Source organism: Nyctereutes procyonoides, unplaced genomic scaffold, assembly GCF_905146905.1.
Source record: "Nyctereutes procyonoides isolate TBG_1078 unplaced genomic scaffold, NYPRO_anot_genome, whole genome shotgun sequence".
Classification (NCBI taxonomy): Eukaryota; Metazoa; Chordata; class Mammalia; order Carnivora; family Canidae; genus Nyctereutes; species Nyctereutes procyonoides.
Genome location: NW_026575131.1, coordinates 53,930,362 through 53,944,263, shown reverse-complemented (window position 1 = coordinate 53,944,263; position 13,902 = coordinate 53,930,362). Strand labels below are relative to the sequence as shown.

The window sequence follows — 13,902 nt, the reverse complement described above, 5'->3', positions numbered from 1 at the left end:
GGCACTGCCAGGAAAGAAGGACAGACACCAACTATGGCTCTGCTGGTCTGGCTTTCAGGGGCTCACCAGTCCTTCAGAATAAAGTCCAAACCCTCAGCGCAGCCCCCATTTCCCACCTGTTTCCTTAAGCCTGAAATGCTCATCCTTTTTCACTTTTTCAGTGTATTGAAGTCAGAGTGCGTCCTGCCATCCACATGTAGGTTTTACGTGCTGCGGTGCACACGCGCCCGCGCACGCACACACACAAACCATCCCCAAGCTGGTGGCATGCCTTAGAAGCTCCACTGGAGTCTGGGTACAATCCAGTCCACAGCACCGACTTCATCCCCACCCTGCTGCTCCTTGGCTGCTCACTGCTGCCTCCGCAGGGACCGCATCTAGCTCGTCCTTTTACTTCTGTCTGGGAACCACCATACACGAGGCGTCAATAATACCAGAGGGTTTAAACTAGAGAGCCCTCTTGGATCAGCACATTCTAAGTGGTACTTTCCAAGAGGGAAGGGCCAGTAAGGACACTGATAAGGACAGGGTGATCCCAGGATACGGAAGAGCTGGCAGGAGGCTCTACACACAGAGGGGGCAGTTGTGAACCACGGGGTAGGCGATCCCCCTGCCGAGGATGGCAGCCGCTGTGGGGCTCCACAGGGAAAAGAGCAGGGATTCGGCACGTCCGGGGCCACCAGAGGGATGGGTGGGGATCAGGACGGAGCATTTAGACTCCACACAGCAGAAGTGACAGTCGATTGTAAGCAGATGATGGATGCAAGGAAACAGTATCTGAGGCAAAAATTCCCCGGCCATTGTATACAGTTTAGCGCTGAAGGCAGAAAAAGGACAGACGGACAAACAACGAGCCTGCGCGGGGGCAACCAGAGGGAGTGGCTGGAAGAAGAGATTCAGTCGAGTCTGAAATGGGAGAACTGGCAGGACTTAAGAGTGGATGGAGGGGCGCCTGGCTGGCTCAGTCAGCAGAGCATGTGGCATGTGATCTCAGAGTCACGAGTTCGAGCCCCCATTGGGTATAGAGATGACATGAGGGATAAGCTAACAATCTTAAAAAGAAAAAAAACAGTGAATAGAGGAGAGACAAGGAAGCTCACCCCAAGACCCAGGGCACTGGGACGCTGCCGATGCCGAGTGCTGGTGTGGAGGGGCAGCGGGGACAGGTGACGGGCTGCTCACGGGGAAACACCACACCAGAAGCTAGAGACGAGGGACTAAACATCTGGATAAACAAGTAATGCTCAAATCAACCACAAGCACCCACCTGCAGAGCATTGCATATGGACCACGTTCAATAAATGAACCTGAAGGGTATTTTCGTTCCCCCGAGTGGACTGCAATCCCCAGATGCCCTTACACGCGGTACAGAAACTCTGCCTTGGTCGCCCACCGGTCTTCACACTGAGAAATCAGGGGACATTCCCTGGATTGCTGGGAGGGCTACAGGTGAACTAAATGCGTCTGACCACAACCATACACCGGCAAACGACTCTGACTTTTGGTTCTTCGGAGTTCGCCGCTGTGTCCTGGAGTCTGCTATTCACCACTCGGGCTGCCTTCACAGCATTTCTGATGAGCTGGGGCTCCTACCCAGGGCACACAAGGGGCAGGCAGGGAAGTTATTGTGAAAGAATGGAAGACCACAGTTCCGTCGGAGAGGGAGAGAATGAAGTGCCAAAAAAACGCTCCAGAGGCCAAAGTAAACAGGAAGGTTGGGAAGCGGCGCTGGGTGATCTCGGCAGCTGGCAGACCGTGCCCACAGCTCTGCCCGGGCAGCATCTTTGCCCCGGGGGCTGGCGCCAACTCAGCCTGGACACCCCCCAGCCCGGAGGGGCCACTGACAGCAGACGCTGCTGCTCTGGGGAGAGGAATGCTCCCCCGAATGCATGAATCTTTCAAGAAATAAAGATGGGGGAATCACACAGATTCTGAGCCACTTAGAGAAGAAATCACTGATTCGGTAGGACATTTAAGCTACTTGAACTGGAGGCCAGCAAGAAACTGAGCCCTTGCCAGCTACTCTGACTTGTCAAGTCATGATAATTTATTAGCACAACTAAGCCAATTCCACGTTCACGGGTTCTGCCCCCCTCCTGCCTTCCTCCACCTGGACTCTTTCCCCACGTGTTAGAACCAAAGAATTGAAGTAAACCAGTTAACTTTTGCTCCAGGAAGGGTGTGTGGCTTTATAAAGAGGTTAACTGCCAGTTGGGTTAAGCTCTCAACCGTCTTGGAAGGAACGCATCTCACTTGTCCCGCCTGCTGCTTGGAGGCGCTCTGCGCAGACTCCAGGTGGGTGGCTGGAAGTAGCCCAGGGGACCCGGCCTGAGTGCATGCAATGTCCCAGCACCCTGGGAACCAGTTTGCCACCCACTCCCCCAACAAAAGCTGTGGACAAAGGGGCAACATTCCAGGCGTGCCCTGGAAAGAGTTAACTATTTTACTTCTGGGAAATCATCTGGAAGACCTGCAGATGTAGAGTGAGCAGCTCAAGGGCTCTGAGGGGAAAGGGGGAGGGGGGCAAGGGGGACAGTTAGGCTTGGCCTAAGGGCCTCAGCTGGGCACTGCTTCCTCCAGATCAACTGGAACCCAAGGGTGGTAATCCTAAATCCTGCAAACCAGGCAAACGGTCCCTGGAGGGCACTTCCCAGGCCCTTCTTCATTGAAGTAGAGATCCCCCCAAATGTGGACTCAAATGGCCAATACCTGGCAGAGTGAGTAAGGCTCCTTCCAATAGCTCCACTGCTTCAAAGGCCTGTCCTCATCAGATTCTTCCCACACGCCATGAACCCTACCCTCGGCCTGGGCCCCCAAAGGCAGGTCTTTAACAATGAGTTTATCTGTAAGAATTGCCCTGATTTCCCCATGGGAATTCATACTTTACCAAGTGGTATAATTATGCCTGGAGTTTGGCTACTGTATCAAATTCCCTCAGATACAACAAATTCCCTCCCCTCCCAGGAGGAGAGAACACCAAAGAGCCTTTTCCCCTCATCGGCCTAGACTGGCCGTGCCAAGTGCCACTGTGTCTGGCAGGGCTGCTGGCAACATGGTCCACACATACAGAAACGGGAGACGGTCCTGGTCCCACAGAGTGACAGCAACACACGACCAAATAAGACAGTCTTTGCAGAACTTTCTTCCCCCAGACCCAGCTTGAAACTCTCAAGAGCAGACATTGGATCAGAACTTGAAAAAGATGAGAATACAATGGTTATCCCTCAGTGACAATCCTCTCAAGCAGAAGACTACTCACCCAGAGGTGGGGACAGAGCCAAGGGACCTATCACAACCCCTGCATGAGGCCTTGGTCTTCTGAAGAGTGACATAGAGGGGGCTGCTGGCCAGCACCTGCACTCCTCATCTGGCCTCGTCCCTTTGGCCCAGGGCATAAGGCTCATGACAAAGGGACAAGAGGGGGCTCAAGAATGTCTCCTTGGAAACTCAAAAGATAAGTGTGCAGACCAGGAAGATATGCAAGGACACCCCCAATCCTCCGTTTTCGGGTTCCCAGGAATACTACCCTTACCAGCCTGCCTGGACAGGGTTCCTATTACATACGTGTATTTGCACACATGCCCACAGACAGGGAGATGGTGTACTGCCTATCACCAAAGTTCTCCAGGAAGCTGTGCTGGGAGATTTCTGAAAGAGCACAACCCTAATAAAGGCATCCATCTGCAGGCCAGGTGAGCCTGGTTACAAAGTGACCGATCCCTAGTTACTTTTATGTAACCAACAGTTGGCAGAGCCAAGCGCAAAACTCCGAGTTAGAAACTACGATGGAGGGATCCCTTGGTGGCGCAGCGGTTTGGCGCCTGCCTTTGGCCCAGAGCGTGATCCTAGTGACTCGGGATCGAATCCCACGTCGGGCTCCCGGTGCATGGAGCCTGCTTCTCCCTCTGCCTGTGTCCCTGCCTCTCTCTCTCTCTCTCTGTGTGACTATCATAAATAAATTTAAAAAAAAAATAAAAAAAAAAAACTACGATGGATACGGGGCACCTAGGTGGCTCAGTCCCTTACGCTGTGAAGCGTCTGAGTCTTGGTTTCAGCTCAGGTCATGATCTCAGGGTCATGGGATGGGGCCCTGCGCTCAGAGAGGAGTCGGCTGGACATTCTCCCTCTCCCTCTGCCCCCTCCCCCAGTTCACTCACTCACACCCATTCTCTCCCTCTAAAATACATAAAGAAATCTTAAAAAGAAAGAAACAATGATGGACATAAAGGTGAACAGGATTCCGGTTCCTACCTCAAGTACTTTACAATGGATTAACTTTAGGACAAAACACTCGGTGGGTCAACTTTCCAGTGCTAGTCTCAGAGCTGAGAGGGGGAGAATCTTGTCACCCTGGAGTCAGTTTCTCCGCAATGTTTTGGAAAAGGACACAGTTTCCTAGGAATCCCACTTGGTCCTGATTCCTCTCGAGTCCCTCCTGAGCCTCCATTTCCCTATCTGTAAAATGGGTCATCACAATCAGAAACAAACCTCCTCTTCTAGAGCAACAGAGGATGGGCAACAGCAATGGGTCTCACATTTGAACTCGGGAGAATCTGCAAGTATCATTTCAAATGCACAATTCAGTGGGACAGCTGCCCACCTCAGAGGACAGGCCCAACACTTCTGTGCACCACCCAGATGCTGACACCACCTAGGCCATCGCTCTGCCCAGAGACACTGTGCCCATCCAGCTTTCTCCATGTTCTCACCATCTGCTCAGTCTTTACTCAGGCCCATTCCTTCCACACCACCCCATGCCTCCCAGCCATGACCCCCCAAAATACAAACCCCACAGACAATGATCTGAAAGTACGGGATGGGGGTTGGGGGAATCAAATAGGTGGGTTACAATCAGGGCAAAGGGAACCAGAAAGACTTTTCCTGGTCATGTGGAAAGGATTTCAATGCTGAGAAGTTGGGAGCCCAGAGCTAAATGCAGGCCCCCTTCTTAGCCGAGCCTAAAAGTTCTAGAGAATACAGCAGGAAGGTAAAGAGAATCAAAGCCTTCCAAAGCAAGCGGGGGCAAAGGGCCCTTAGGGGAAAGTCCTGTTGTTTCCCATCAGGCTGAGACATTTACAGGTTTATGGCATTTCGGGGGAGAAAGGGAAAGCCAAGATTCTGGGGGATTCAAAGTGTTTTCCATGCACCAAAGTCATTCTGGAACACGCACAGCCAACTCACCCACTTGGGTACAGGACACCATTCTCTCCTGTCTTCCCAGGAACTGTCACCTCCGTAAAGAAGGGATAGAGCTTCCAGGCCTCTCCCAGATTGGCAGAAAGGCGACCAGCAATAGAGAATCAGACCACAAAATGCCACATGCTTTCCTTCGGGATCCGTTTCACTTGCAAATACTTCTGCAAGGATCTAGACTAGCACTGCCCCATGGAACTTTCTGCCGTGATGGAACTGTTGTCTCTCTGAGCTGCCCATTAAGGCAGCCAAGAGCTCAGTAGTGGTAAATGGGCACTTAAAATGTGGCTAGTGCCACTAAGAAACTGAATTTTACATTCCGGTGCATCTGAATTTAAACAGCCACAGGTGCTAGCAGCTGCACACGGGGCAGTGGGGATCTCACTCTCCCAGCCCGAGTGTCATCACCACCAGTCCACTCAAGCAAGACTCTTCTCTCCCTTGGTCACGGTTAACAATGCCACCTACCCCCACCATTCCACTGGCATAAATGACAACCACTCCGACAGCCAGGGCCCAGCAAATCATAGGGGAACAGACCCACTTGGGCCTAAGATACCTCCTGGTGGACTGGCAGGTGGGTGACAGGGAGGAGCCACATCCTATTCCTGCATGATACCCAACAAGACTTTCCCGCGGCGGGGAGAGGGGCTTCAATGAGAGTGGACGCTGAAGGTATATTGTTTTCTTAACTCAGTACAGGCTGGAGGCAATGAGCTCTGTCCCTTCAAGGGAACTCACAGCACGCTACAGAAATCCACCACTCGACAGCTGTAAACTCTACCCCACTTCTCAAGAGAAAGGCCGCAATGATCCTGCACCACCACAGGTGACCAGGATGGGCAAGGGGAGGTCTCCTGCCCACGCGCCCCTGAAACCTCACAGCCACTCAGCTCCTTAGCAGACAGAGCCGCCTCAGTGGCGCCGGCAGCCAGGGACGCCCCAACCTGCCCTCGCTGACTACAGATTTCAGCTGCCACCCCCACTGCCCCACACCATGGCCCTTTCCTGGCCTCACGCCCCTGGAAGCCAGGGGCAGTAGGCAAGGATGAAGAAATAATGACCCCGTACTGGGGGCCACAACAGTCCTGGGCTTGAGAGGGGAAGAATGAGGGTACTGAAAAGGAGACTGTGCAGAGCTGGTGAAGGGGGGGGGGACTCCGGGTTTCCAGATGGAGGGGAAGAGGCCATGGGGAGAGTTTACGGAGGCTGGGGAACCACCCTGGGTTTGGAGCAAGGCTCTAAGATGCTGGGGAAGGAAGGGATATGGGGTGGGCTGGGGGAGACGATGGAGGCCGAAAGCCAAAGCGTCAGGCTGGGGGATGCTGGGAGGAGTGGGAGACCCTGAATGCAAGGAGAGAGGTACAGGGGGGGCTGGGGAAACTGCAGGTCTGCGGAGGGAAGCCAGCTGAGGGTGGAAGAGGCAGACCGAGACCCGGACTCAGAGGGAAAATGAGGGGGGAAATGTGAATCGGGCTTGCAGGGGCAACGAGGACCCAAGCTGAGGGGAGTGAGGCATCTGGTGTATGAAGGGCTTGGGGGCTCCAGGTGAGAGCACAAAATGCCCCCCCCATCACCCCGAGCCTGGTCTTAGAGAGAGACGTCTGAAGGTGAAAGAGAGCCCCTTAGGCACTAGGGCCCGGGGGACTGACCAGCGCTGGAAACCAGGGGGAACCGAGCAAGCAAGGGGTGGGGGTCAGAAGTGTCAGAGGAAGCAAGCCCACGTCCACAGCGGGGATGAGGCGCTGGGCTCCACGCCGGCCTGGGTCCCTGTGGGGAAAACCCCAGGCCCCAGCCAGAGTTCCAGGGGAAACGGTCACCCGGGCTAAGGCAGGGGCAGCATCAAGGGGGAGAGAAGGCGCTCGGTCCTGGAAGAGAATGGGGGACAAGGAGGCTTCGGGTGGGCCGAGGTCTGAGGAAGCAGGCAGGAGGCTGCACCGAGGTCCCGGGACTGGGGTGAGGATTCCGACCCCCCGGCCGTTGGGTGGAGGGAGCAGCGGCGGCAGGGTGCTGGAGCCGGGAGTGCGAGGGCACTCGGGGGCGCGGGGTCCAGAGGGCAAGGCAGACAGGCCCTGGCTGCAAAGGAGGGGGCACAGGCCAGGCGTGGCGAGCCTGAGGGGTCCCGGGGGCAGCGGCGGGGCTCTCTGGGCTGGGCTGGAGCGCCCAGGGGAGCCTGCGGGGGCGCGTGGCTGGGCTGGGGTCCCGGGGGGCCGGGGGCGGGCGCAGGGGCCGGCCGGGGATCACACGGGGTCGCCCCGGCGCGGGGGCGGGGGCGGGGGCGGGGGGCGCGTCTCGGGGGGCCCCGGGGAAGCCGGCGGCGCCCCCGCCGGGCCGGGGTCGCGGGTGGGGGAGGGGCGCCCCCGCCCCGCAGGAAGGCCGGGGGAGCGGCGGGCGAGCACAAAGCGCGGCGGGCGGGAGCCGGGCGTAGGCGGGGAGGCCGGGACCGAGGAGGGCCCGAGGAGGGCCCGGCGGGCGGGCCGTGGGAGGGAGGGAGGGGACCGGGCGGGCGGCGGGCTGCGCTGGGGCGGCGCGGCCGCTCCTCACCTGATTGTCCATGGCTGGCGCCCCGCCCCGCCCCCGGGCCCCGCGTCGCTCGCCGCCGCCGCCGCTCAGCGCCGCCCCGCCGCCCTCATTGTCTGTCAGGCGCCGCCGCCGCCGCCGCTCCCGGCCGCCCGCCCGCCCGCCAGCCCCGCGGAACCGGAAACCACCGCCAGGCCGGGTCGCGCACCGACCGCGGGCCCCCGCCGCCGACTCTGGCCCGCCGCCCCGACTGACGGCCGCCTGGGCCAATCTGCGGCGCGGACGGCCGCCCGCGGGGCGGGACTTCCTGCCTGGCGGGGGCCTGCCGGGCTGCGGTCGGAGGGACGAAGCCCCCAGCCAATGGGAAGCCCGAGCCGGAGGGGCGGTGGGAGGGAGGGAGGGAGGCGCGAGGCGAGCCCGGCGGAGGGGAGCGCGAGGTGTGCGCCGCACGTGGAGGGGGGCGGGGGCGGGGCGGGCTGCCGCGCCTGCGCACTGCGGCCCGCAGGGGGCGCTGCCTCGTGGCCGCAGCCGGCCCGGGGGCGGGGGCGGGGGCGGGGGCGGGGGCCTGAGCCCGCCCGGGTCCCGCTGAGGTGGCGGCTCGAGCTCCCCGCTCTCGGGGCGGGAGCCCTGGGAACGCTTTTGTTTCCCGGCCCCGCCTGCGGCTACCGTGTCACGCACCGGGCTCGGGGCTCTGGAGCTGTAAATCTCCAGCGCTGGGTCTGCAGCGGGGAAAGCCTGGTCGACTCGCTTCTCTCCCCCCAACCCCCGTACCCGCGAGTCTCAGTTTGCACATCTGCGACATGGGGACACTCAGTGCCTTGCAGAGCAATAGTTCACATTGACCGGAACGGCACACATTTGAAATCTGCTACGCTAAAATGATGGAGGGAGTCTCGTTTTATCCGTGAGATTTAAATTTTTTTTATTTTATTTATGATAGTCACACAGAGAGAGAGGAGAGAGAGAGAGAGAGAGAGAGAGCAGAGACACAGGCAGAGGGAGAAGCAGGCTCCATGCACCGGGAGCCCGACGTGGGATTCGATCCCGGGTCTCCAGGATCGCGCCCTGGGCCAAAGGCAGGCGCCAAACCGCTGCGCCACCCAGGGATCCCTATCCGTGAGATTTATAATGCTAAGGCCTCTGAAAAAGCATTTCTTCCTTTTACCCATGATCACAGAATTTCACAATTCGTGACCTTCGTGTAGGTGACATAGAGACCTATCGCTCCATCCTTTCCAGGATCTTGCAAGCCACCTGTCTCTCGGACAATAGGACTTCTGAGGGCGACTTGCAGACCCTTGTACAGTTATTTTAAATTTTCTCTTAGGGTTGCATAATGGGGTCGTTTGCCTCCACTTCACATTTAAGTGTCGGCCAAGTGTTCTTTAGGTAATCAGGGCGCTACTTTGTGCTGAAGAACAGCACCAGAAAATCCGTAACTTTGGAATGAATAAGTCCGTGTAAAATTCTGGAGAAGGCCAGCTGCTGTCATAGTAACACCGTACCTTTTGATGTAGGGCTGGGCATGCTGGGGGAAAGAAAAGGAGACCATGCTGAGAAAATAAGCAGCAATCTTAATGTGGCTGCAACTTTTTTAATATAAAAAAAAAATCCCATAACTGGATGTAAGTAGATCAGTAGTAGTTCTAAGTGGTCCTTGAACCAGCAGGTTTGGCGTCACTCGGGAACATTATTCAAAATGCAAATTCTAGTCTCCCTTGATTTATGGAATCAGAAATTCTGGGGGCATGGCGTGCACCCAGAGGGATGGTTGAACTAGCTCTGCAGATGATAGTGACGCCTATTCAAATTTCAGAACCACTGCCCCAGGTAAAGGGACAAAAATCGTACGATGGAATATTATTCAGTCTTAAAAAGGAAGGACATCCTGACACCTGCTACCACATGGATGAACCTGGAGGACATTATGCTCAGTGACATCAGCCAGACACAAAAGGACAAATCCTATGTGATTCTACTCATAGAAGGTCCCTAAGAGGAGTCTCATCCATAGAAACAAGGAGTAGGGATCCCTGGGTGGCGCAGCGGTTTGGCGCCTGCCTTTGGCCCAGGGCACGGTTCTGGAGACCCGGGATCGAATCCCACGTCGGGCTCCCGGTGCATGGAGCCTGCTTCTCCCTCTGCCTGTGTCTCTGCCTCTCTCTCTCTCTCTCTCTCTCTGTAACTATCATAAATAAAAAAAGAAAGAATGAAACAAGGAGTAGATGGTGGGAGCTAGGTGCAGGCAGGGTGTGGAGAGTCGATATTTCATGGGGACAGAGCCCCCGGTTAAGGGATAGGAGAAAGTTCTCCAGATGGATGATGGTAATAGTTGTGCAACAATGTGAGTGTGCTGGATGCCACTGAGCTGTGCACTTAAATGGTTATGATCATAAATTTTGTGATGGATATTTTTACCACAGTAAAAAAAAGTTAATAGACTTCTTGACACCGTGAATATATAAATATCCATGGGTCCATAATAATAGTAAAACAACAGCAGAGCTCATCCATCACTCTCGAGAGTGACAACTGCATCAACTCCTTACTTACCACGTCTTTACAGCCTGAAACCAGCCCAGTAGACGAGGGAATGCCCTTTTCACAGAAAAACACCAGCCGATGATGTTGACAGGAGATAGCAAAATCACTATTTTGAAATCACTGATGAAACAACCATTGCAGACAACAGTCATCACTGGACGTTAAAGCTATTCACCGAAAGGTTACAGGGGACTAGACAGTTTCACATTCACCAAAGATCTTCCCTCAGATTGCATGCTAACCACAAAGAGGGAAAAAAAAAGTCACTTTATCATGGAAGCATCATGCTGTCACCACCTTGGTACAGTGACCACTCTTAGCAGCCAAGCAGTGGGACAAACAGAATGACCGGGGGCTCCTGCTAGGGGTGATGAGAGGTACACAGTCCCAGGAAGAAAATTCTCGCCCAAAACGTTTAACCTGAATCTGATCACACCTGTAGTCCTAATATCCAGCTGACAGGAAAGGCACAAATACAGAGGAGCATGGGAGGTAACAGCATAAGGAGTGGCCTGGCAAATCTAGAAGGTGGAATCTCAATAGCTTGGCTTCCTTGAGTCAGCAGGAGGGCAATGAGGGAAGAGACGACTGACTGCACAGAGGTACAGGTGGTGGCATCACAGCCTATTGCAATGCAGGCATCTCGTCATTGGACTTTGGGTTTTGAACAAACAAGTGGTGTCAACTGGGCAAATATGAATATGGGCAATGGTAGGTGATATTTGAAAACGTATTGGGTTAGTTGTGATCATGAGATTATAGTTGTGTAGGAAAATATCCTTGTTTTTTGGAGATGCATGGGATTGGTTCAGGAGGACTTATGCATTATGGCTGCACGAATGCCAGCATACTAATTTGCCTTTATTTATTTATTTTTATTTTTTATTTATTATTTTTTTTAAATTTGCCTTTAAAATACATTCAGAGGGACGCCTGGGTGGCTCAGCGGTTTAGTATCTGCCTTCAGCTCAGGGGTGGTCCCGGGTCTGAGGATCCAGTCCCGCATCGGGCTCCCTTGGAGGAGCCTGCTTCTTCCTCTATGTCTCTGCCTCTCTCTGTGTGTCTCTTATAAATAAATAAATAAATAAATAAATAAATAAATAAATAAATAAATAAAATCTTTAAAAAAGACATTAATAAAAAATAGAGGCAAAATAGAAGTAAAAGTGGCAAGTGTTAAATATCGTTAAATCTAGGTAATGGATACATCGAACTGTTCACCAAACTGTTCTTTATACTTATCTGTATGTGTGCATTTCTATAATGAAAAGCAAAAATTTTTTAAATGCATCCTCTGCCTAAAATAGAAGCGCTGTATTCCTTCCTTCAGGAGGTCAACAGAGGGCTGCCCCATTTTCCCATTGGTGGTGGCCCTGTCGTAGGCAACAGCTGCTATGTGCAAACTCGTGTTGTCTCATTTCATCCTCCCGATACTAGGAGGCAGGTGTTGTTGCTCCCATTTCACAGGTGAAGAAACTGAGCCTCAGAGGTGAGTGAGTTTACCCCAAAGTTGCATGGTGAGTATAAGGCAGAGCCAGGAACGTTCCCCATGAGACCTACCCTGACCATCCCATCTAATTCTATCCCCGCACCATAGCTCCCCAACCCTCGTGACCCTGCTCTAATTTTCCCTATATCCACAGCACTTATAACCTCCTAATATATACATATTTATTTATTGAGTCCATTCTCTATCTCCCCTAGATGGAATGGAAACTCCAAGAGGGAAGGGATCTTTATCTTGCCCACTGATGTATCCTGAGCACAGTGCCTGCCACAAAGTAGATGCTCAATAAATGGTTGTGGCGTGGAAATGAAATAATACTGAATCACATAGGAGGAGGTTAGTTCCTTTTCATTTCTCTCCAGTCTTTCTAATTCCTTCAAGAAGAAAGTCTTGGCTTGGTGCTCATGTGTCTTAAACGCCTCCCTATCGCTCTTTAATCTACCTCAATGACGAGGGAAGAGACCTAGAGTTCAGAGCCCGGGACAGCAGGTGATCCTATCTGGTGCCTGGACTTTGAAATCTCCTGATGATCTGCAAAAAAAAAAAAAAAAAAAAAAAAAAAAACAGTGCCAGGAGCCTTGAAAGATCTCACCTTTAGAGATTCTGGTTGCATTAGTTTGGAAGAAGACAGAGACACTTTTTTTGTTTAAATTCAGCTGGGGATTCTGACCTGAGGGCGGTGTTCAGGATCACTGAGCTGCAGTTCAGAACACTTTTTTGTTGTTGCTGTGTCTAGTTTTCTGGTTATTTTTTTTTATCTATAACAAATGACTTCTTGAAGTGACACAATGTTTCCTATTTAAACACACCCCTGTGAGCAAAGGGAGTAGATTTAAAGAAAGACATAAAGTAAATAGTAATTGGAGCACTTGGCAAAATACATGATATTTGTTATCTCAATGTTGCAAACAATGAAGTGAGACACAGAGAGGCTACAAGTGGTGGCCCAAGTCCCAAGGCTAAGAAAAGTCACATTTTGAGCTTAGGGCGTCTGGCTCGCCCCCTGGGGCCGAACTGCTGCTACATTAGGTCTCTATCGCCCTCTAGTGGTCCAGCTTATTTGCACCCAAGGGGAGGGTTTGGCATTTAATCTCCCCTACCTTTCACCTTGCGGATGGTTCAGCTCATCAAAATTTGCAGGAGAAACCTCTTTCTGATCTCCAGCGAGTTCCCTGCACCCAAGAGTTTCTTGCTAGTGGTAAATGCACACACAACCACATGGCAATAATGAATGTGACCAAGCTGGAGCAAAGCCCAGTGGCCAGCTGGAGTCCCACCCTAGATGAACTCCAACTCGGAGCAGATCTCGAATGGCACATTGAAGCATTTGACCCTTATCCCATAGGCACGAGGGAGCCACGAATGGTTCTGGGAGCTGACCCTTTGCTGCAAAAACATGTGCAACAAAGCATCTCCCCAGTAGAGGGCAGCACCCTAGACATTTGCTGTTTTCTCTGTGAAACAATCCCTGACCCCAGTACTCCTCCCAGGACCAGTATGAGCCTGTAAGTCCCCTTTGTATGAATTAAGTGGCAGCCCTTCCGGGAGAATGCCAGCTCATGACAGGGCACAAGGCTTGAGGGAGGACTTCAACCCCCACCCCCTCACTTGCCCTGCACCCCCTCTCAGACTCCAGTTAGAGTGAGGCTCCCCAGTGGCAAGAGGAATCACATGTCCAAACCCGGCTGAGCAACGGATTGCATCTCTCCAGCTACTGGGATCACTTTAGTGGGGGTGGTGCATGACCTAAGACCAGCTGAAAATGACTCCAGGAGCTTTGTTAAACTTTAGTTGTGCAGAAATTCACGTAGCATAAAATTAACCATTAATTGTATTAAAGTGTACAATTCAGTGGTATCTAGAACATTCACCATGTTGTGTAACCACCACCTCTATTTAGTTCCAAGACATGAGGAAAGGAAACTCATTCCTATGGGCTGTCACTCCCTCTTCTCAGCCCCTGGCACCCACAAATCCACTTTCTGTCTCCATGGATTTGCCTGCGGTGGACCGTTTCATGTAAATGAATTCACACACTATGAGATCTTTTGTGCCTTGTTCTCTCACCGAGCATCGTGTGTTCAGGGTCTATCCACATGGTAGTGTGTGCCGGTGTCTCACGCCTTGTTATAGCAGAA

At 53.3% G+C, this 13,902-nt stretch overlaps 1 protein-coding gene across 1 annotated transcript in view; it reads right to left on the bottom strand.

Annotated features, from left to right (window-relative positions):
* Nucleotides 1-7,879, bottom strand: part of MLLT1 (MLLT1 super elongation complex subunit) — a 67,425-nt gene extending 59,546 nt beyond the window's left edge. Inside the window, 1 exon segment of the mRNA XM_055342915.1 lies at nucleotides 7,738-7,879. Coding sequence (XP_055198890.1) covers nucleotides 7,738-7,749 — 12 coding nt within the window. The 5' untranslated portion in view covers nucleotides 7,750-7,879.
* Nucleotides 7,880-13,902: the final 6,023 nt, after the last annotated feature.